The sequence below is a fragment of the Aphis gossypii genome, chromosome 1, assembly GCF_020184175.1.
Source record: "Aphis gossypii isolate Hap1 chromosome 1, ASM2018417v2, whole genome shotgun sequence".
Taxonomy (NCBI): domain Eukaryota; kingdom Metazoa; phylum Arthropoda; class Insecta; order Hemiptera; family Aphididae; genus Aphis; species Aphis gossypii.
Window position 1 is genome coordinate 666,967 of NC_065530.1, and position 24,231 is coordinate 691,197.

The window sequence follows — 24,231 nt, forward strand, 5'->3', positions numbered from 1 at the left end:
TTCATGGTTTTAGTATACCTACTAATTACTATTATAATTTATAAAATCTACCTATGACCTATTTTCGTGCTTATAGGCTTATTATAGGCTTTCTACATAGTGTTAGGTATACTGTTATACAATATATATTATCATAAGCGTAGGTAAAGGGGTTGTTTGGGGTGTTCAAACACCCCCCATCATTAAAGATAAAACAATTTTAAAATAAATATTGTGAATTAAATTTAATGTATATTTTTATTTAGACCATAACCCTTTCCGAAAATATTTCCTACCTAGGTCCATGATATATATTACTTATTACTTGTTAGTTACTAAGGTCTAAGATATTTTAGTTTTTTTATTTATAAGTTTATGATTTATCTATTTCTAAAACCCATGAGGCTTAACAAGAAATAAAAATTGACTGTCAACTGCAGACTGCAGTTAAAGGAGTTCGCCGTTCAGGAATCTAGGAAATAAATCAGAAGTTTTAAATCTATATTATGCATTTCGATCGCTCGAAATTACGATTGGGTCGTCAACCACGGAAGACTTCACAATGAAATTATACGAACATAATATATTAATATATCTATTACAGGAAGGTTTTCGTCCGTTTAAAAAAAAATATATATATTAAGATATGAAATAAATCATAACTCGGTTAACTCAAAATGTGCATCTACATTCTACATTCTATAATCTATATTTATTCACAGTATTAACTTAAGCATTAAATAAATGTCAATTATCTAATAGACTTAATCAATGGCGTAACCATGGGGGGTGATGTATGTGATATACCCCTTAGACCTTTTTTTTTATAATATAATGAATTATAATTTGTGAGATACCTATAAATGTTTTTTTTTTACAAATAAAAATATCTATATAACCCCCCCACAGAGTAGTCCTAGTTACGACACTGGACTTAATACATAAACAGACTACCTATATAAGCTTATATTATACGCTATAACATGATACAAAGAAAATATTTTATTCAGTCTTATCTGTTATTAATAGTTATATATTATAGTTCAAGGATAAGGTGAGATAAGGAATAAGGACTTAGGAGTCTGAGTTAATAACTGAAGACACGGACTAACTAATCGAAGTTTTAATTTAGTAATAACAAATACTTGAAATACATTTAAAGAATCAATTTAAAGTTTAAACATTTATGTTTTAATTACTTAGTAGGTTGTAAGTAACTTATTAATATTCACTATTCACTATTTGATAATTGATAATAAGCAAAAAACTACTATTAATTATTATATTATATACGTATTAGTCACGATTAAAGCACGAATGTACGATTAAAGATATTATTTAATTAGTGGTATATCGTATATTATATCTTTTGGATTATATATCTTAATATCTTATCTTCTAATATAAAATTAGATAAGAATAACTTACAGATTTTTTATCACTGTCGGTGTTGTGTAAGGTCTTTGGTACCGATCAGCTGTTCGACCAAGTTGTTTTTGTGTTTGATTTTCTATCTTCCGTTCGGTCAACTGTCTCGCTCACACACCGCCACCCCGTCCCGTCGGGCGATCTTCGTCGCGCCGACGCGCTGTCCGTAGTCTGTACATCCCCCTCTCGGTCTACCCGGAGATACGATTTTTATTTCGTACCGATATTCGTTCGCAAAAACATTAAAACGAAACACAACCCAATGCCGTTATTCTACAACTGCTGTGCCGTAGCACCATCGTGAACGCGTATCGCTATATTTATTTTAATATAATATATTAATACATAATACACTACAGTAAAAACGAATCATAAATCAAACATCAGACGCCGCTCACATCGCGCCGCGTTTTCGAGACCCGGTACCGTGTTATTATTTTTATAAATACTCTCTTTCGTATTATCTTAATTCTCATACACCGATTACTGACACCAAACGTAGCTGTAGTGGTTTTTAATTATTGGCACGTATGTAGTTATTACCGCTTTCCATCGGTAACGTACCCCTAAACGTGCGTAATCGGAAAAATAAACGTACGCCGCGCCCCCGGCTATCGTGTTCGTCGTCCATGTCATTGTTACTGTTTGCTCTGCGCCATACACACGCGCCAGTCCGCCGTCTTGCCGGCTTGTCCAACAGAACGGAAACGTAAACAACTCCGTTGGCCTATCTCTGGCCGTGCATGTGTAATACAGCCGTCGGACTCTGGACGTCTTCAACGCCATCCCGTGAGTATAATAATTATATGATATTATGATCGACATGTGGACTATATCCGTCTACTGGTGGGAACGATGAGATATTGGTGAACACATGAGTGCTAATTGTGTCTGTCGCCGTAACATTGTATAGAATCTTACTAGTACGGTGACTGGTTGCATACTTGTGTTAACTAACATATTTTAAATCTATATTAAGTCCAATCGACATAACCTTGTCATATTACGATTACCCTATGTTTTGGTGCATCTAGTGCTGAGGCGGTGGAGTCTTGTCGTTGTACAAACAATAAATCTTGTGTTTCAGGATGACTATTGCGACTCGTGGACAAACCGTCGGATTGGATTCGGCCGATAACCAAACAAATGTTCAAGTGAGTTTTAATACAAGACCTTGTTGTTTGATTGTGTTCTGATGTATCTCATACTCTAAGGTATTGTCGAGAGTACTGTAATAACTTTTTTCTCCCCTTATAGAATGTACCACAGCAAAGTACACAAATCCATAGCGTTCTGTCAAACATTAACATTTTGCCACCCCAGGCCATCGAGTCACATCAAGTGGCGGCTGAACAGAGTATTGGAGAGACAACTGCAGCTGATGACAATGTTGAAAATGATATGGAAACCAAAGAAGAAGAAACCCGTAAAGAAGACGAGATGGAGGAAGAAGAAGAACTAGTATTCCCCATTATTAAATTAGTAAATTTGGAAGAGAAAATACATAGCCAACGTTGGATTGTACCAGTATTACCTGATCAAGAACTAGTATCATTGTTGAATGTTTCAATCGCATTTTGCAAAAAAGGATTGGACGTCAACAATGAAGGATGTCAAAAGTTTTTTCGTGATGCTATGGTGTTATCATTCACACGGATATTAACCGATGATGCTGTTAACAGCTGGAAAGTAAACATTCAACAATACATCATGAATAATTGTATGAAATTAGTAGAACTGTTGGTGCTCAAGCTTGATGATGACAACTTTCCATTTTTGGAGATGTTGGGGATGTTGTTTAATCCTTTAAATAAGTAATTACTATTTTTTTGTTACAATTGCTGATTTCTTTACCAAATCTTTACTTACCTATAGATTTCATCTATTCAATTGCACTAAACATTCGGATTATATACCAGAGATAGTCACAAATGATTTTGATTTATTTGCAAGAACACCCCCTGATTCTAGAGCTCCTAAAGGCTGGCTTGTTGATCTGTTAAATAAGTATGTGACAAATAAAAAATTGATAATTTTGATGTGTAAATCTTTCATTGTACAATTTTTTAGATTTGGAGTCTTAGGCGGTTTTCAAAAATTATCTGGACGATTTGAATCTAATAAAACTCTAACAATATCAATTATCTCTGGTCTAATTAGGCCATTTGGTAATTGTTCTGAACTTTTAACTGAATCAACAATTCTTAAATACTTGATGCCTATTGTGGTATGTACATTTTTCAAGTATTTGTAACATTCATTAAATTGTTTTAATATGAATTTAAAGGAAAAGATACCTGGTTTATTGGATATACTAACTGATGATGAATTAAAAAAAGAAACAAAAAATGAAGGAAAGAATGATGCTATTTCTTCAATAATTAAGGCTTGTAAACAGCTTGCTGTAAAAGTACCAAAACAGGATGATTTAATCAAACAATTAGAAATATTTAGACTTAAAATGTTACTTAGGTAATATATATATAAATATTTAACTTAAATCATTAATATTATTATCTATATGATTTCTATTTAATATTCATTTTTGACTGTAGATTATTACAAATATCATCTTTTAATGGCAAAATGAACGCTTTAAATGAAGTTAATAAAGTTATTACCAATGTCACATATACTCCTCATAGGCATATAGATCATGACGAAGAATATTTAACTCCAGAAAAGATGGCTGTAAGTTTTCTTAAATACATCTAATTACTTTAATCTAATATTATATAAAATATAAACTAAATTTATTATTGATATATTTATTTAAATAGAAATGGATCAAAGAAAATAATGTACTAGAAATAGTTCTTCGAGATTCTCTACATCAGCCTCAGTATGTAGAAAAACTTGAAAAAATTATACGCTTTGTAATTAAAGAACAAGCATTATCATTGAATGACTTGGATGCATTATGGGCAGCTCAAGCAGGAAAACATGATGCTATTGTGAAAAATGTCCATGACTTACTAGCAAAGCTTGCTTGGGATTTTTCACCAGAACAACTAGATCATTTATTTGAATGTTTTCATGTAATAAATAATATGAATAATATTTAATTTACTACTAAGTTTATACTAAATCATTACTTATTATAGGCTAATTGGACTAATGCTAATAAAAAACAGAGAGAAAAATTATTGGAACTAATTAGACGACTAGCTGAAGATGATAAAGATGGTGTTATGGCTCATAAAGTAATTTAGAATTAATTGTTTAAATTATCATAATTTTTTCTAAAATTAATTATGTAAACACCTGTAGGTGTTAATGTTGTTTTGGAATTTAGCTCACGGAGAAGATGTATCAACTGAGATAATAGATCAAGCACTGTCTGCTCATGTAAAAATTCTGGATTATAGCTGTGCACAAGTAATAATACTTTTTTTATTATATAGTTTGGTATCAAGTATTTATTTTAATGTTATTATTAATTAGGACCGTGATGCACAAAAAACAGCGTGGCTTGACAAATGTGTTGATGAACTTAAAAATAATAGTTCATGGGTACTTCCAGTTTTAAAACATATGAGAGATATATGTATGTTATATGATTCATCTCCAGTGGGAGCTCATCATCAAGCTCAAACTCATACATTATATCGGTGAGTTGCAAAAGTACAGTAATATTAATAAAATAAATATTTTAATATTGTGTTCAAATTTGAACTAAAATGTGTACATTGGTCAGGCATATTATACAATCAAGATAACAATGAATAGTACACAAAATATAAAATATAATATTTATTAGTATCTATAGTTCTTAGTGCTTACTTTTTAAAAATTTTCAGACAAGAAATAATTGCACGCCTTCAAAATCAACATACTTTGGTGTCTTTAGTCACAGATAATTTATCTAAATATATGGATGATGTGAGGAAAGTTGCCCTAGGTAAATTAATTTTAAATTATATTAGAATCTTTAATTTTATAATAATCAAATTTATTTTAGAAAACCATAATCTTGATCCTGCTAAATATTATCCTGATGGGCGCTATTGTCATTTACAACAGGTTCAAGAAAGATTATATTTCTTAAAATTTTGTTTAAAGGTATGTTTTAGTAAATACTTTTTTAATTATTATAAGATATTTTAAAAAAACACATTTTTATTATTTGATATTTTAGGATGGAAACCTTTGGTTGTGTGCTGAACAAGCACATCAAGTTTGGATATCATTGGCTGAAAGAGCTGTGTTCTTAGCAGATCGTGAAGCTTGTTTTCGTTGGTTTTCAAAATTAATGGGTGAGGAACCTGACATTGACCCCTCAATAAATACAAAATTTTTTGTGAATAACCTCCTGCAGCTTGATCCAACATTACTTACTGAAAATGGAATTAAGTAAATATAATTAATCATTTTTTTATTTTAATTTCACTTAACTATGTGGAATTCTAATTTATTTTAAATGTTTTTTAGATGTTTTGAACGATTTTTCAAAGCTGTCAATGTTAAAGAAGGAAAATTATTAAAAAAAAGACGTTGTTATCAGATGGAGAACATAGATTTAATTGGTGTAGATTATTTATGGAAAGTGGTAACTAATTGTACTGAAGACATTGCAGCTCATGCAATAAATTTGCTTAAAGAAGTCAATACAAATCTGGCTCCTAGACTACAAGCCAATCCACTTGAATTTCATCAAACATTTGTAGCTGAGTGTTTAGAAAGATTGCGTGCTCATTATGACACAGTTAGCATACTATCAAAACCTTTAATGAACAATGATGATGTTATTGAAAGAAATATAGAAATCACTAAAATGATCAGGGTTATGAAAGTGTTATATGAGTATTTAGGAGAATGTGATGCTTCTTTTAATGGAGATCGTTCTTTGTTGCCATTACATAGGTATATATATTATTTAAATATCATTTATTTATCAAATTACTAATCATATTAAATATTTTTATAGAGCCTGTCGAGGAAAACATATATCTGTAATTGTTCGTTTAACAAATGCCAATCGCTCTTTGGTTGATGATCATGAACTTGTTATGCATAGTAATGATAATATTTCATGTGTACGACGACAACTATTAAAAAGGTTGAGGAACAGTGGAACAATTACAGCTATAGCTGGTTCTTTAAACATAAAATTAGATATATTTCCTGGTAGTAGTATTGACCTCACCACTACTTTGGATGACAACAAACTTCTTGGTGAACTTCCTTTCAGAGATAAATTGGTAATATTTTTATTTAAATTTATAATTCATTAATTAAACCATTTATTTGTTTTCAGTACCTCAATGCTAGACTAATGACTGCTAATACAAATTTAGCCAGTTCGCCAGATAGTAGTTCAGATAGCTCTATCACTAATAACCAGCCTCTGTATGATTTTTCCTTAAATATGGATGCCGAAAACTGTTTACCTACTGTGGTATGTATCATTTATGTATTTGTAAGAGCACAATTAATACTAAATATAAATATAATTTATAGATCATTTCTGAAAATCCAAAATATGTTCATTTCTTCCTACAAGTGTCAGACAAGGGTATTGAAATTGAAAATGAACAACTTCGAGAAGCTGCCCGATGCATTTTAAAACTAATTCCCCCCGCAGAATCTACTATCAAAAAAATAAAGGTACTATTAATTTCATATTTATGTATTAACATATAATTGAAATGCACTTATGAAAACATTACACCTGCAGGTGTTGTCTTCATCTTTCAAATACATAACATAGCAAATTGTACGTTCTGAAGAACCAATTTAATTCCTTAATGTTTAATATTACAGTGAATTTACTTATTGTTAAAAAAAATTGTTATAATACACAATTATCTAATTGTTAATTATTTAAGTAATATTATTTAGAGCATCTCATGAGTTTTATTTTTTTTCTTATGCCCGTTTTAAAATGTTAAAATTTGTTTTTTAAATTAAAATAAGAAAAGAAATTTGATGATTACTAAATAACATTCTTACTTTTAAATTTGATAATAGATAAATTTACTATAATTTGTTAAATGGACTCCTCACAATTTAGAATCATTTACAATGTTAGGTGTTTGTAAGATGGAGACAATGATGTGGATATTGCAACCTTTTATGATTCAATAATTCACATGGTAACTTTACAAAACATAAAATTAAATGGTTTTTGTTTTTTAAATTGTTGAAGCATTATAGTATTTTAAATTTAACACAAAATATGTTTATTATAAAGACATTATACCCACATGTGCTATTTTCATCTTACATGCGAAATTAAACATTTAAAAGAATATTCTGTTATTTTTGATATGTATATTTTAAAATGCTCATTACGGGCTTAAAAATTAGAAAATATTCAAAACTTGTTGAGGTACCTTAGATACGGTGAAACTTCCATTTAACAAAATTCTATATTTAACGAGTTATTTTTGAGAACCTTGACATATATTTTTAATCATGTATTAATTCTATTTCACTAATTCCTCTATAATACAATTTCTTTTTTTTCCCCATGAGACTTCATTAAATACAATTACAATACAAAGTTTTTACGTTTTATATGTTAATAAGACAGTCGATGTATGTCTGTATAATATATTATTTATTATATTATTATATTATAATAATATAAAAACAAAAATATTAAAATAATTTATACATTCTTAACAAGTAATAACTAAACAGTATTCAATAATCATTGTTTTTTTTTAAAGAGTAAACTTTTTGGAAAATTTAAAACATTTTAGTTGTAATATTAACCTAGTGAGTTCACTATAAATGTTTTGTGTTTCAATAGCCACATAATATTTGATATATTATGTCTAATTTAATAATCTGAATAGTAAAACAAAATAACATAAAATATTTATTTTATTATTATTAATTTTAGAGATTTTTTACTTATCGGTCAGACCTCGTTGAAGGAAATTTAAACATAGATAGTATATACTTTACTAGTTCCTCTTCTCAAAATTTATACAACTTGGAGGTAAGTTCTAAACATTGATGAATATATGGAAAATACATTATTTATAACTAAATTAATATTTGTAGGTACTATATTCTATGTTGTTACCTGCCATTGATCCAATGGCAGATAAAACTCTTGAATTTCAAACACATTTTATTACAAGTAGTCATGCCCCTGAAATTATTCAAATGTTAGTATCAAATAAATTTATTTTAGAAAATGATCAAATTACTAAAAGGTAAAACTAATAGCTATTAATTAAATTTAATACATTTAAAATTTGAGTACCGTTTAAACTTGTGTTAATTTTATTTAGATCTATATACTTGGTTGTGCTAAAGATCTGTAGACTTGTATTATGTGTAATGGGACAAGTTATAACACAATTATGTCAATCATCTGGATTAGTATTGGGAACATCAAATGATAACGAATGTTGTTTGTATAAGGGAGTAGATGTTATTGACCAATGTGATGATACTTTGGCATTAATGAAAGAAGCATTTGGTCTGGTGCCTAATCCTAGTTTAGAATACATGTTACGAAGTGTTACTTCTAAACTAGCACGAAAGTTTATTGATAAAATTGCCAATGGTTGTGAGACTTTAGAAGACTCTATAGTAGCTATTAATAAGTCCTTATCAAAATTTATGCCTAACCTGGATATGATCTGGAATACTATTCAGTTAGCATGGGCAATGGCTGGAGCCAATCAACACATGCTTGATGGTAAATTAAATAATACAGATCTCCATGATAATTTAAATGGAAAACCTTTAGAAATGGAAGATATATGTGGTATGTTTTTGTAAGATAATAATAATAAATTGTATTATAAATTAATGTTAATTGTATTTTAGTTTGTAAAGAAGCATTAGAAGTGTTAACTCTTTGTCTATTTCTGAAGCCGAATTATTTAAGTCAGTTAATGGAGAAAAAAGATTGGCAAATATTTCTTATTGATTTAATTTTATTGGCTAATAACAGGTAATTTAAATTTATTCAGAAAATTATAGATTACTTATATTTTATTTTTTATGATGTTAATTACAATAATATTATTTTGATATTTTTAGACAAGTTCGTTGTTCTGCTGCTGAACAATTTTTATTGATAGTTAAGTTTAGTTGGAGTGCCGAACCATTGTTATCAACAATTTCACTAATGTTTTCTGTTCTTAATGACACTGTACTGAAATTTGCTCAAAACTCGTATGAATATTTTCATGTAAGTTACTGTGATATATCTAAATGCATTAATAATTAAAACATTTATATTTATTCATTTATTTTTTTTTAAGGTTTTAACTTACCTATTAAATTATGCTAGTCACGAAAAAATTCCTGTGCCAGATTTTGAAGAGTTATTAAATAATGAAATTAAATGGTTAAAAAATATAAGAGAGAAAATAAAAACTGATGGTGACTCAGGAATGGAAGAAGTGATTCTTGAAGGTCACCTGAATATAACCAAAGAGTTAGTCCAAATGATAAGTATCGAGAAGCGTGACGAAATTGGTTCCAATGAAACTACTGGGATAATGTTAATCAAAGAATTACTGGAAGATTTTATTTTTCCTGCTTCCAAGTTAATGGAAGATATGAATAGACATCAAACTATAGATTTTGTTGATATTGAAGTTACACCAGTTTGTAAATCTCCAAATTCTACAAATGCAGCATTTGATCTTATTATATCTCTTTGCATTGGCTGTGTAGCAAATTTGAAGTTGACTGTTGAAATGCTTACTCAATACTTTTATTCAGGTAATTTTATTAATAAGTAATAACTATTGACTAGTAAGAGAATATGTTCTATAAATTGCTATTTAATTTCTTTAGAACGTGAAGATCCTTTGGTTGAATGGGATTATCTACCTATGATGGGTGCAAGAACAGCTCGTGGTTTTGTTGGGCTTAAAAACGCTGGTGCCACTTGTTACATGAATTCTGTATTGCAACAATTGTACATGGTACTTCCTATACGATTAGGTATTTTATCAGCACATGGTGCTGCCATTGATACAAATGATGATTTCAATTCTGACGATAAAAATGATAATGAGGTATTAGTTCTATTATATATTAGTTTTTTTTTTTTTATCTAATAATTTAATCACTTAAAATCTAAAATTGGTTTTATTATCTCTAGACTCAAATGGACGTTACTGAAGATCGCAATAAATTTGATCAATCTAGAAAAGAATACAATGTTGGTATATTAAAACAAGTACAAGCAATATTTGGACACCTAGCATTCAGCAAAGTTCAATATTATGTACCTAGAGGATTATGGAAACATTTTAAGTAATTATAATTCTTAAAAAATATTGTATCTTTATTTACATAATTATTTCAATAGATTACAAGGTGAACCAGTAAATCTTAGAGAACAACAAGATGCTGTTGAGTTTTTTATGAGCCTTGTAGAAAGCTTAGATGAAGCTCTAAAAGCTTTATCCCAAGACCAAATTATGAGTAAAACACTCGGAGGTTCTTATTCAGATCAAAAAATATGTCAGGGTTGTCCACATAGGTATTATTAAATTATTATATGTCTGTTAATTTATTGTATTTAATTACCATTGATGATTATTTTATTGTAAGGTATTCCAAAGAGGAACCCTTCAGTGTTATCAGTGTAGATATAAGGAATCACTCAAATTTAACTGACTCTCTAGAACAATATGTTAAGGGAGAATTATTAGAAGGAGCTGATGCTTACCATTGTGATAAATGCAATAAAAAGGTTAGATCTAATAATAGTTAAAACCTTTTAATTATTTCTATCTGAAAATATGATTATTTTTAATAGGTTGTTACTGTTAAGAGATTATGTGTTAAAAAGTTACCACCTATTTTAGCTATTCAACTTAAAAGATTTGAGTATGATTTTGAGCGAGTATGTGCCATAAAATTTAATGATTATTTTGAATTTCCACGGAATCTAGACATGGAACCATATACAGGTATTTAATTTAAATGATAGTTAAAATAATGCTTGTTTTGTATAAATTGTAATAATTTATTGTTTTTATAATTTTTACCTATAATAGTTTCGGGGCTAGCCAAAATTGAAGGTGAAATAATTGACTGTGATTATGATGAGTCACAAAATGAAAATCATACTAAGTATCAATTGACTGGTATAGTTGTCCACAGTGGTCAAGCAAGTGGAGGACATTATTATTCTTATATTCAAGATAGGTACATATTAATCATTTATATAATTATACAGGACTAAACTTAACAATCGAATAATTGCTAATGAAACTTAAGCACATAAATTAATATTTGCTAATAATGTTGAAAATAAATAAATTTTCTTTGTCTTCAGTTTTAAGCAGAAAAGTTTGTATTATATTCTTGAACAGACTTTCAGCATAATTGTTTCTTGCTTTTCTTTTTTTAATGTTGATGAATAATACTGTTTTTAGAGGTTTACGGTATCTTATTATTTAATTATTTAATCAATATTTTAAAGAAGAAAACCATTATTTTATAAATTTGAATAAGTACAAATTTAAATATTCTACTTTAAAATGGTTAAAAAATAAAAACTATTTAACTTATATTAAACTTATTTTAGTTTTTTTTCTTAGAATCAGAATATTATATATATTCTTGTAATATGTTAACCATACATTTAATAAATTTGTTATATTTAAGTTATTATTAACTTCTAAATAATAGTATAATTTTTTTTTTATGTATGATAGAAGTGCTGAAGGTTATCTAAGTGGTACAAATTTGATGATGGTGATGTAACTGAATGTAAAATGGATGAAGATGAAGAAATGAAAACTCAGTGTTTTGGTGGAGATTATATGGGCGAAGTAAATTTTAATTTATAATTCCTCAATAATTGCTAATTATTTATTGTTTATTTTATTTACTTATTTTAGGTTTTTGATCACGCATTAAAAAGAACCAGTTACCGAAGGCAAAAACGGTGGTGGAATGCTTATATGTTATTTTATACTAAAGTAGATTCTAACACTGAATTACTAGTTAATGGAATAAGAAAACTTAGTTTAAGTAAGTAAAGAAAAAAACTATTATCTCAAATATATAAGGAAATGTAAAAGAAGGATAATATTGAACATTTATTTTATTTAAATTCTAAGAATGGAGAATTTTATGTAGTATCCAAAATTATATTTTATTTATCATTTTACAGGTGATCGACGTTCAAGTAACAGTTGTATAAAAATGCCTTCTTGTATTAAACGTAGTGTTCAACAACAGAATATACGGTTTTTACACACTCGCAGTCAGTATACTGAAGAATATTTTAAATTTATTCGTAACATTGCCACTATTAATGCTCCAAACATAGTTGCTTCATCCAATGATTTACAAGTACAAATTGTAAGTAAACTTTCAAATGAAACCAAACGCTCGGATAATACTATGAATTTTGTTGGTTTGATCTCAACATGATGTGGTGGTTGCTTCCTGATGGTTTTTAATTGGTTTTGCAAATCGGGCTAGTCTGGCTTATATTTAAATCTATATTTTTTTTGGGTGTTGCGTTTCAATTACCAATTGGTTTCAATTAGTTGGCAACCAACAAAATACATAGTGTGATCCAAACCTAAATATCTTTTGTAAATATGTAAAGGTTGTCAATACTACTCATTTTATTTATTAGGCTACAGATCAAGAAGAATTATCTTTGTTATCTACTCAACTAGTGAGTAAGTTTCTATTTTATGTCGGTTTGCATACTAAGAAGTCATTGAGAGGAAATGCTACAGAGTGGTATGATTTAATATCACCACATATCTGTACCTATGCATCGGTTCGTGCTTGGTTTGCTCGTAACATTTTGTTTAATCATCCACAAAGGTATATAGCAATAACATTTTAATATTTTAATTTTATTATTATTATTTTTTTTTCTCCTAAATCATTTGTCTTTAAATTATTAACTGTTATATATTTATTCAAAACATGACTTTGTAACTTGGGCTCTGCCGGTTATTATTATTAAATAAATGAATTTATATTTTATAAATGGTAAATTAATTTTTTTAATTTTTAGGTTTGTGGAATATTTATTGCAATGTATGAGCTCTGAAGTACGATCATTCTTCATTAAATTAATTGCTTACTTGGCTCACTATTCTCTTCAAGATGATGCTATCCTTATACCAGCTATTACATCTAGTAATATCTTTATATTATTTAATAATTACTTTTTTAAATATCTAACAAATATTATCCTCTTAATTTTTGTAGATTCTTTATTAGATACTACAGCTTCGTTAAGTGATCATTTAATTATTGCTGTTTTAAGTCTATTGCAAAAAGAAGTGGCTGAACATACAAATAGACATTTGCCGCATTATTTTTCATTTTTCTGCATGTATTGTAATTTAGGTATGGCAGAAAAACAGCAACTTTTAAAAGTATGTATATAATTTTTATAACTGATTAAAATGGTTTTATTTATTAATTATGTTTTTATTTTAGTTAAATGTAGCAGCAATATTTATCTTGGTAGCTATCGATGAAGGTCCAGGTGGATCAAACATAAAATATCAATTTAATGAAATCAATAAACTACATTCTGTGATATCAATTTTAGTGCGGTGTTGTGATTGTACGGAAAAATGTGTATCCTCTGCTCCGGTAAGTAGATGTAAACAATAAATCAAAAATTAATGATCCTTGAAATCTATTATTAATATAAAATTATTTGCTACTTGAGCTAGTATATAGTTGCTGTTTTGTTTACAAGAGCATAACATACTTCTATGGAAGGGATATAGTTGTTTAATTTAATAAATACAAACGTTTGTCTGAGTGTGGCCTAATAAAAATGGTTATCATCGTGTACAGTCTTATACTTATCTTGAATAGTAGATCATTAAGTATTCTTGGCACCACAACCATATGTAACCACTTCATACTACCTCTATACACTTGTATTGGGTACACATATTTAGGCTAATAATAACTTTAATTAATAATTATCTATTAATTACTTTTGCTCGCATTAGAAATATATAAATACAAACCCCAGTAGAGTCAATGAGCATAATAATAAAGTCGTGACTATTGCAATATGTTATACAATGTTATCTCTAAATCGTATAAATTTTACACTTTTTCATTTTTTTTTATTAATTTAATTGCCTATTCAGGGGTCTCCAGCTCTTTTTTTTACAGCAAGATCAGAGATATGTTTTAGCATAATTGGCCAAAACTTTCTAAAAACGTTTTAGTTAGAAATTAATAAATTAAAAACAATAACAACTAATATATTTTCAAACATTTGTATAACTTGAAAGCTGTAAATAAGAAACCTCTAGTCTAATTTATTATTTTTTTCATAGGGTACTCCTTTCCTACCAAATCCGTTTGCTGAATGTCAACCATACCTAAGAAAAGTTCCTCAACAAGTTAAAGATAGTATTTTTGGTCGAATATGGTAAGTATTATCTCATATGTCAATAAATAATAAACTTTATTTAATAGAATACATAATAAATATTTAGTTATTTGAAAAAACTTATTGACAATTCTCAAATGAACGAAGAAAGCATGAAAATGCTACAATTTGTATGTTGGGAAAATCCATTGAGTAGTAGTATGGTTTTAACTGAAATATTATGGCATATTATGTATACTTATTGTCAAGAGCTCAAATTTTATTTGGATTTACTATTTGTCATATTAAGTATTGAAGATTCATGGCAAGTTTTACGCATTCAAAACGCCATGACTGGAAACGGTTAGTACACTGAATTTTCTTTTTTATTGTACTATAATACTGAATTTATTTCAGAAGATAGAGAAGGTGTACTTGATACAATTTTACGTCATAAAAATCAATATCAAAGACGGTCATATCAATGTATCAAAGGATTAGTTGGTTTATTCATGAGGATACCGATGGCACATAAAGTTGTACTACAAAACACAGATCTCAAAAGAAAATGGGTGGAAGCAGTTGATTGGCTACAGGAAGAACTTAATAGAGTAATATTATTATTTTATTTTATTAGTACTATCTCAATTTAAACTTGTTATGTCTTAGAAAACATTGACTGGAGGCCAGTATAATACATATAATAATTGGACACCCCAATCCAATGAAAACACCAATAGTTTCTTTTTAGAAAGGTCAACCAGTGCTCGTAAGGTTCTACAAAAAGCATTTGAGTTTTGCCCATCTGAAGTAATTAAAAGCATATTGTTATATTAATTTTTTTAAAACAAAATATAGTATAGATTTAATCAAATTTTGATTTTATAAAAAATCTTATATCTGATTTTAATATTGTGTTAAAAGGATTTTTCAATCCCAACATTGACTACTCAGGAAATAGAAGATTCATCTGATGAAGGTGACGATGTGGGAATCCAACACGCTACTGATACAATGACAACTCTAGTAAATGAACCTTTACAAGTAGTACCAGACATTGTACCCGAGTAAGATAATTATTTTTATATTTTATTTGAAAATAAAACATTATAAATCAATATAATAAAAATATAGGAATGATGACGATTATGATGCTTCTGTTCCCATCAATTTCAACAGTATAGATGACTTTGATAATGGTGAGAGTAATAACGTCGAATTGGTGAATACGCGAATTGTTGAATCATCAACAGATATGCATTAACTTGTGATCATATAAGAAATAATAAAACTGAATGTATAATTGGAATACAAGTTATTGTTGTTTGGATATTATCAAACAGTACATTATATTATAATTTATAGAATATTGTATTTTAATCCTTTTGCAATTATATAATTACCAATTAGCACAACCAGAGCGATCAATAAATATTTCGGTACACGACAATTTAATGAATAACGATGTGTCTTAGGCTGTTAACATCTGCTGACCTAATATTAAATTTAAGTTAAACAATTTTTTTTTTTTTTTTAATAATAATTAATAAATAATGTTCAATATGAAATTTTTGAAGAAGATAAACCACCGTACAGAAGTATATCGCTGACCGTTTTTTATACTTGGAAAAAAGAAAAAAATTGTTTTATGCTGTAAAATTATTTTGTGTACAGATTGGAACCATGCACATTCAAGTTGTTATATATACATGTATAAATATGTAATATATACTTCTGTTCTGTGTGAGCAAAAATCCTACGCTCTTTATACTGTCTTTTATATAATTATTTGTTGTAAAATGTACATTTATTTTGCTTTTTTACATTATTATTATTATTATTATTATTATTATTATTATTACTATTATTATTATTATTTTATTATTATATTTATTAAAAGTTGTCTGTATTATTTAGCTCTCAAAATATCAATATCAAGTTTATATTTTAATACATCAGCGTTTATATATTATACAAATTGTAATGGTAAATTTTCATATTTTTAAATTTCAATGACGCATTTTTTGTTGTTTGTTAAAAAATGAACTCTTTATATGGAAAAAAAGTGATAATCGATTTATAAGGTCTTTTGTGTAATACACAGTTTATTTATTATGTATTATACTAATTGTAAATTATATTACATAATGAGTATACAATTTAACCCATAAACTATTAAATAAACTCAAATGATTAGGTATGCTTTATACTGAATTTATTGAGAAGTCTAACTAAGTCTAACTAATCAAGTTTGATAATTGTTTATGTGTTCCAGTATCATAATTCAATAATAATATTTTATTATTATATATTTTTTTTTTTTATTTTGTGATAACTTTCATAACCAAAAGTATGGTAAGGCTGGAATTAATGTTTGTACATTGTTAACTACTGTTATGAAAAGAAAAAGTGTATAAAAAAAAAAATTATGAAGTGTATTGCATTTAATGTAATAAAAAAATGATATTTTATAAAGAATATCTTTATAAACATTGATGTATTATTATTTTGTGTTGATTCAAATCTATAGTAAGAAGACTAATTTTACCTTACTGGCGTTAAGTTATAAGAAACGTTTTTTGTGATATGAGTTGATGGGCAACAGAGATCTAAGGAACTAAGAAGGATTTTTCTCAAATTAAAGGTTTTGTGTTCAGTACATACTATCAATTATATCTTGTCTAATAATAAATTAAATGTGTAAAAAGTTATGTATGTACTGAATTACTCAAATATCCAATAATTGATATATTTTTTAGTTAAAATTTTTTTTTATATTTTCAAGCTTATATCATTTGAGTTTAGTTTATCCTGCATCATGGAAACACGTTGAATTTTAGGTATGTTTTTGCAGATCTCTATTTAATACTTATTGATTTGTAATTTTAGTTTTATTTTTACATTGATCTCACATTATTTCATGAAAAAATATTTTTATTATCATTGTTAGATACAAATACTTAATGTTAAATTGTAAAATTAGTTATAATTTCATTTTTCTTTAATTTTGAGCAATGTAGGTGAAAACCATATTATGTCAATAGCTTACAACTGATTAGTGTCCGTTTTACAAACATAGTTAAACCTTGGTTACTGATTTTACCGGATAAATTTGGCGGTTTAACCTTGGTTTAACTAATTGCAATACGGGCCGTTAGTGGTTCTCAATCTTTTTAGTTTTTATATATAAGTACCACCTTCCTAATGATTGTAAGCCTTACAATTTAAAAATTAAAAAATCCAATGAGGTTTTGGAGCCAAGATTGGTGCTTCATTTGAGTACCGCCCATACCGTTTGTAAAGCTCATCTATATAGTTTTGTCTGTAGATACCAGGGGGTCTAAAATAAAACAATTCATAATATTATTTAACAATTTAATACAAAATAATATGTAAGTAATCAGTGACATAAATATTAGGAAGATGATAAAAAAAATAATTTTCCAGAAGTTGTTTGCTAACGACCCTGTTATGTACTTCCAGTTATAAAAATATACTCTGGTAAATAACTTTAACTTATATCTTCAACATAATATTATTTTTGAATATTATACTTAAGACTAAATAATTGAATGTATTTAGTCATGGTTATATTATTATTTTAACTAATAATATTACACACTTAGTACAAATTATTATTAATGAAATTAAAGTTTTTTGTTTATTGTTTAATAACACTTACATTAAATAACATAATCACATAGTAATATCACTTAAAATCATGATTATACTGTATAAGTAGGCCAGAAATTACCAGGCTCTTAAAATTTTTTTTTTTTTTTAGTGGAAGAATCGATGATCATTATAATTTAAAAAATAAAAGATATAAATTATTATGCAAAATGCAAATTTGTTTTTTAATGATTTATGCATAGAATTTATTTTTAAATAATTTAAAAATTTATAACCCTCAAATAAACTTCCGAATTATGCCACTGTAAGTTATATTCGTTTTATATTACCTAGCTGCTGCGAAATGACGAATCGCACTCGCTATATCATAATTTAGTACTTCTACTAAATAAGAAACTACAAAAAATCCTGTTCGGTTAAATCCATGAGTACAATGAACACCTTATTAAGACAAATAATTATTTGATTTCAAACCATAAGATAAATATTTATTTTATTAATTAAAACAATTGATTATACCAATAAACTGTGAAAAATTGTTTTCTAGAAAATTTGAACAAATATTCAAAAACAATTTAATTACTTCTGGATGAGGCAAATCTCCATGACCAGCACAAGCTATTTTTTTATAAACACATCCCATTTTTTCTATTTCAAACTTATCATAGTAACGTGTAGTATTTGTGAGATCAATCCATAAACCAATACTTTGCTATAAAAATTGATAATATTTAAAAAATTAACATGACATAATACATTAATATAAATAATAGTAAAATAAGTATTTTTTTAAATTTGTTAAAATAATTAAAATCTTTTTTTTTGGAATTCTAGAATAGTGATGTATAATCTATTTTATTCAGTGACGACCAAAATTTTACATTTTGATAAAGGATCTCCCCTGCCTAACAATAAATATAATAATAAAAATGATATAAAATATTTTAATTAAAAACAAAATAATAATTAAATTATAATTTAAAAAACAATAAAATTTAAAAATAATTTAAAAGAAAAACGAATGCTTAGTTATTTGTCTTAATTATTTCCATTTTAAGTTTTGTAATTGAAACTGTAACTTAAAATTTCAACATTCTACTTTGACAGATATTTACTTTATGTAATGATGAACAGAAAATGTGATTCCATACAAATAAATCGATTTAATAAAATTAGAGACAATATTGCTTATTTTAAGAATTTATCATATGTTTTCAATAACTGTGTTATATAGATTTTTATTTATTAAAAAAAGTTAACATGTTCATCATTGCATATTTTTAAAATAAAATTTGGATTTACCTAATTAGTATTAAAAATGCACTTTTTTAAAAAAATTCAATAAACCAAAATATGTTTAATTTAGTGTTATATCTTAGATGACCCATACTAAACATTCATAACCCCAGGTTGTGCAACAATATTAACAACTGGCTTAGAGTACCGATAGTAATTTTTAAAAGAAGAATGTAACATTTAAATACATGTTCAGGGTCAGAAAGGTATTTGGTGATATTTTTTTTCCACAAAAAATATGAATATCTTAAGAGGCCCACAATAAGTTTTTATCTAAAAAAAATAAATCTAAACATTTTTTATATTTAAGGACCAAAACTATTATTCTATTTGTTTTAGTAAAGTAATATGTTAATCAAGAAACAAATACTGTAGGAAAAGTTATAAAATCAAAAATTATTGACATAATTTCATATGTACCTAGATAAATACAAAAATGCAAAACATAACATCCAACAAATGAATAAATGAGAATATTCCAAAGAGTTAATTTTAGAACATTCAATACTTAATAGATATATCTTTTGTGAAGCAATCTCATAAGTTTTGATCGTTTGATAACTTCATCAGAATCTATATTATTGAGTAGGTAAGTATTATTTATAGAAAGCCATAAACATAAAAGTTTTTAATTTTATTCACTATGCTTTGCAAATGAGTTTGAATAAAGGGCAACATAAAAAATAAGCAATTTGAATAATATTTAAAAGAATTACTCAGGTTTAAAAAGACACTTACAAATTTTAATTAATGATATGCATAATTATAAAGTGTGTACTTAATTAAAATATTAAAGAAGTAAACAACATAATTCTTCACATTATTTTGTTCACAAACATTTTTGTTAATATTTGTATCATCAGTATTGGAGGTTTTTTCTGTCATCAAAATTATAGTTTTCTGTATTATATGAATTATGTAATGATTTTTAATTTTAATCCAGCTTAATGGGAAATATTCTGATAAGCTAGTTGGCATTTATAGATATATTTTAATACTTAGTAGTTAGTATAATGGGACAAATCTTTAAAATAATATTTATTTACAAATTTCTAGATAAATAATCAATAAAATAAAGATATAATTAATTAACATTGTATTTAAAAAATAAACAACTATTTTCTATTAAAAATGAATAGGTAAGTTGTTGGAATAATAGGTATAATTTGTATTATAGTTAGGTAATACCTGATATGAAAACATATGTTGAAATACCGTTATTGGATCAAATCTCTTATGGATTGCTATTTTACTGTTATATTTATAATCTAACGGTGTTTTGAACACCACAAATGCATTGGCTATGCCTGAGGTAGCTATAGGAGGGCAATTCATCCAATTGTGAGGGATCGAATTTTTTTTTCTTTTACCCTGACCAGATCTATATTGATCATAACGATTGACTCCTGAAATACCAATATTTTACTTATTTACAAAAATATTTCAATAATAAATTTAATACTATTCAAATCTATTGTATATAAAATGCTATAATATATTCGTATTAATATTGTTCTTACCTGACATTGAAATGTTGTTTTGTAGTACAAGTGGGGTAGCTGGTAAGCATCAAGTAAACAAAAAAAAGAAAATAGCTACCCATAGACAACTGACAAGTACCTATATATGTATAAATAGTATTATATAAGTACATATGTAGCCTACCTATTGGTATTGTTAAAAATTAAAAAATATATTTTAATAGGTAGGTATTTTACCACCTAATAGATAATGATTTTACCTTAGATAATACACAACGAATGAAGCCATGCCCGTGTACTCCCGAGTCCCGACTCTCGATATTTTGAAGCACATATAAACGACGAGTCTCATGACAAAATGTGCGATTTGCGCATGCGCATGTATACTCGTCCCATATTTATTCAAAATACAACTCATGAGTGATAACCACGCAATATATGCGCAACGAGTATACAATATACATGCGCATACGCAAATCGCACATCTCACCTCGCTACTCGTCGCTCATATTATATGCTTGAGTGCTTCATATTGCTAACATTGGCACAGGTTCATATTACATACATATCCATTGTACATGATCCATACACATATCAACCTGTTAATAGGTCTATGATATGATTTAAGGATTTTTCTATCTTAATCAATATTTTTATCTTTTATCTATGCTGAATTCCATGATAGATATTGCCATTAATTATAAATCATAGACATATAAAGATGCGTTGCCAACTACCGATCCATCTTTAGTCTTCCACTCCTAGGTAAGTTTTTTGAGTATATTGTACTCAAACGAATCGAGCGTCCTTTCCTAACCTCCATTTCTATTGACCACTATGGCTTCTTTTCAGGGGGCTCGACCTCGACCAGTCTTATTGAATTTGTCTCTTACCTTCACACAGCTTTTGATTTGGGTAATCAAGTTAATGAGATGTACACAGATTTTTCCAAGGCGTTCGATCCTTAGACCATAATGTACTTCTTAATATCCTTGACAGGCTTGGTGTTGGTGAACCACTCTTATCATAGTTTGGTTCCTACCTTAGTAAGCATCGAAAATTTGTTAGTCTCTTCGACAAGTCCTCCGAATTTTTCCGGATATCATCCGGAGTTCCACAGGGTAGCCATTTAGGCTCCCTATTATTTAATATTTTCATCAACACCATATACTCAGCTATTTCCCCTTGTTGTCTTCTACTTTTTGCTGACGAATCTAAAATTGTCCAGATGATATTCAGTAATAATGATTGTCTCACTCTCCAACACACCCTAGATTAGTTAACAGTTGGTGCAATACATTTAATTTATCTCTTAACAACTTTAAATGCAAAGTGATGTCTTTTAATCGCTTTAAGTCAGTGATTTCATTTGGCTATAGGTTAGGAGGTCTATCTATTCAACGAGCCAGCAAAATACATGATTTAGATATCTTATTTGTATCCTTCCTTAATTTCAGCCCTCATATTGAATATATGACTAGTCAAGCCTTTCATGTTTTAGGATTTGTGTGACGTCACTCAATGAACTTGAGTTTTGCCAACTGCCTATTGGCTCTCTATAAAGCGTTAGTCCGTTCGGTTATTGAATATGGGTCTGTTATTAGGTCACCTTATACCACCGTTGACATTTGTCGGATCGATCGTGTTCAAAATTGTTTTATACGCTTCGCTAGTTATTGCCTAAACATCCCTCATGCACCACATGATTACAGGCATGTTAGTGAAGTGCTGAGATAAAATTCTCTTTCGATCAGGCGTAATAATTTTGGTATCACTTTTATTCAGCTTCTGATCGAAGATCAAGTTGATGGTCCGAGGATTCTTGGAGAACTTAGTTTTCATATTCCTGGTAACACTAGCTTCAGGGTAATTTCTATACGTCTACCAATAAATCTAACTTCTCCCGGAATGCCCCACTTTTAAGAATGATGCATAATTTAAATATCTCTATTGAGTATTAATCCTCACTTAGCGGTTCTAGCACAAACAAAGGAGGTTCACATTTTTTTCTATGTTTTGCTCTGTCAATTAAACTTTTCTGTTAGTATATATTATGTTACATAAGTATAGGTATAGTGGTTCATAAGTTGTTCACTGTTTTTACTTTTATCATTGTATTTCTTGTTCTTTTATGATGTATCTTAAAAAGCCGTTCGACGTTAATTATACTAAATAAATAAACATTTACAAAAGTTTCCTATCTGTGTATTTTATCCCCAATCTTTTCATCATGTGAAACATAACCTTCTAGTTTATATTATCAAACGCTTTTTCAATATCCATAAAAGCTGTAAATGTTTGTTTGTCTTCCCTAACCCTTTTTTGAATGATTATCCATTAGGCCAATATTGCTTCCCTCATTCCCATATTCCTTCTGAACTCGAATTAATCTTTCGCCAACTATTGTTCTATTTTACCTTCAATACGTTTGAATATAATCTTTGCTAATATTTTAGAGGCATGTGATAACAAACTAATGATACGATATTCTTCACATTTCTTTGCTGCTATTTTTTTTGGGATGGGAATAATTAGGATCTTTACGTAATCTTCAGACAATTACAGACAATTAACCAGTTTTGTATATGACTTTGATAATTTGAAATAACTTCTTTTTTACTTTTTATCCCCTTTCTTCCAAAGCTCCACTTGTATTCTATCAATTCCTGCTGCTTTTTTATTTTTCAGATTCCACAAAGCTTTATCGGACTCTTCTCTCATAACTCTATCTATTTCGTCACCTTCTTCAGATTTGTCTTTTTCGTTTATTTCGTTAGTTTCATTTTCCATTAAGTGTTTTCCTCTTGTACAGGATTTCTAGATATTCTTTCCATCTTTTCGCTACATAATTTTGTTAATATAGCATTTCTCCGTTGCTATCTTCTTTTCCCTACTCGCGGCTTATATTTACCAAAAAACTTTTTCACCATTTTATATGCTTCATCTTTACTTCACGTCTTTATGAGGATTTTGATTTTACTACACATTTCTTCCAAATATTTTTCTTTTGCTTAGTTAGGACTAGTTATTAAAAAAAATCTTCAAATTAAGATTTATTTCTTATTTTAACAGCGTTTTTACATAGTATTAAAAAAAATATTTAAT

General features: G+C 27.7%; 2 protein-coding genes across 2 annotated transcripts; one reads left to right on the forward strand and one right to left on the reverse strand.

Moving 5' to 3' along the window:
• Positions 1 to 1,492: 1,492 nt before the first annotated feature.
• LOC114120801 (probable ubiquitin carboxyl-terminal hydrolase FAF-X) lies at positions 1,493 to 16,251 on the forward strand. Its single transcript, XM_027982839.2, is given in 44 exon segments — positions 1,493 to 2,196; positions 2,495 to 2,561; positions 2,665 to 3,221; positions 3,283 to 3,414; positions 3,478 to 3,634; positions 3,695 to 3,879; positions 3,963 to 4,098; positions 4,188 to 4,445; positions 4,512 to 4,610; positions 4,678 to 4,785; positions 4,852 to 5,018; positions 5,208 to 5,308; positions 5,369 to 5,469; positions 5,546 to 5,760; positions 5,839 to 6,270; positions 6,335 to 6,608; positions 6,665 to 6,805; positions 6,868 to 7,014; positions 8,258 to 8,356; positions 8,422 to 8,576; positions 8,655 to 9,136; positions 9,199 to 9,325; positions 9,415 to 9,565; positions 9,639 to 10,104; positions 10,180 to 10,403; positions 10,490 to 10,644; positions 10,700 to 10,873; positions 10,945 to 11,086; positions 11,153 to 11,306; positions 11,394 to 11,544; positions 12,057 to 12,067; positions 12,070 to 12,173; positions 12,243 to 12,375; positions 12,518 to 12,708; positions 12,992 to 13,188; positions 13,385 to 13,509; positions 13,582 to 13,751; positions 13,816 to 13,974; positions 14,682 to 14,776; positions 14,844 to 15,079; positions 15,134 to 15,327; positions 15,386 to 15,526; positions 15,641 to 15,783; positions 15,851 to 16,251. Coding segments are annotated over 43 exon segments (7,785 nt in total). The 5' UTR covers positions 1,493 to 2,196; position 2,495; the 3' UTR covers positions 15,981 to 16,251.
• Positions 16,252 to 17,629: 1,378 nt separating this feature from the next.
• LOC114120800 (mRNA-capping enzyme-like) lies at positions 17,630 to 21,554 on the reverse strand. The gene is made up of 6 exons (XM_027982838.2): positions 21,387 to 21,554; positions 21,166 to 21,265; positions 20,834 to 21,051; positions 18,869 to 19,061; positions 18,679 to 18,790; positions 17,630 to 18,056 (listed from the first exon to the last, which is right to left on the reverse strand). Exons 2-6 carry the CDS (start codon positions 21,170 to 21,172, stop codon positions 17,948 to 17,950), a joined length of 639 nt encoding a protein of 212 aa, XP_027838639.1. The 5' UTR covers positions 21,173 to 21,265; positions 21,387 to 21,554; the 3' UTR covers positions 17,630 to 17,947.
• Positions 21,555 to 24,231: the final 2,677 nt, after the last annotated feature.

What these genes read in the sequence shown, in the direction of transcription:
- LOC114120800 (XM_027982838.2), bottom strand. An exon ending in CAATTTTTCACAGTTTATTG is followed by an intron (nt 18,791 to 18,868) that starts GTATAATCAATT and finishes TGTCTTAATAAG; the next exon opens with GTGTTCATTGTACTCATGGA. An exon ending in CGTCATTTCGCAGCAGCTAG is followed by an intron (nt 18,057 to 18,678) that starts GTAATATAAAAC and finishes GTTTTATTTTAG; the next exon opens with ACCCCCTGGTATCTACAGAC.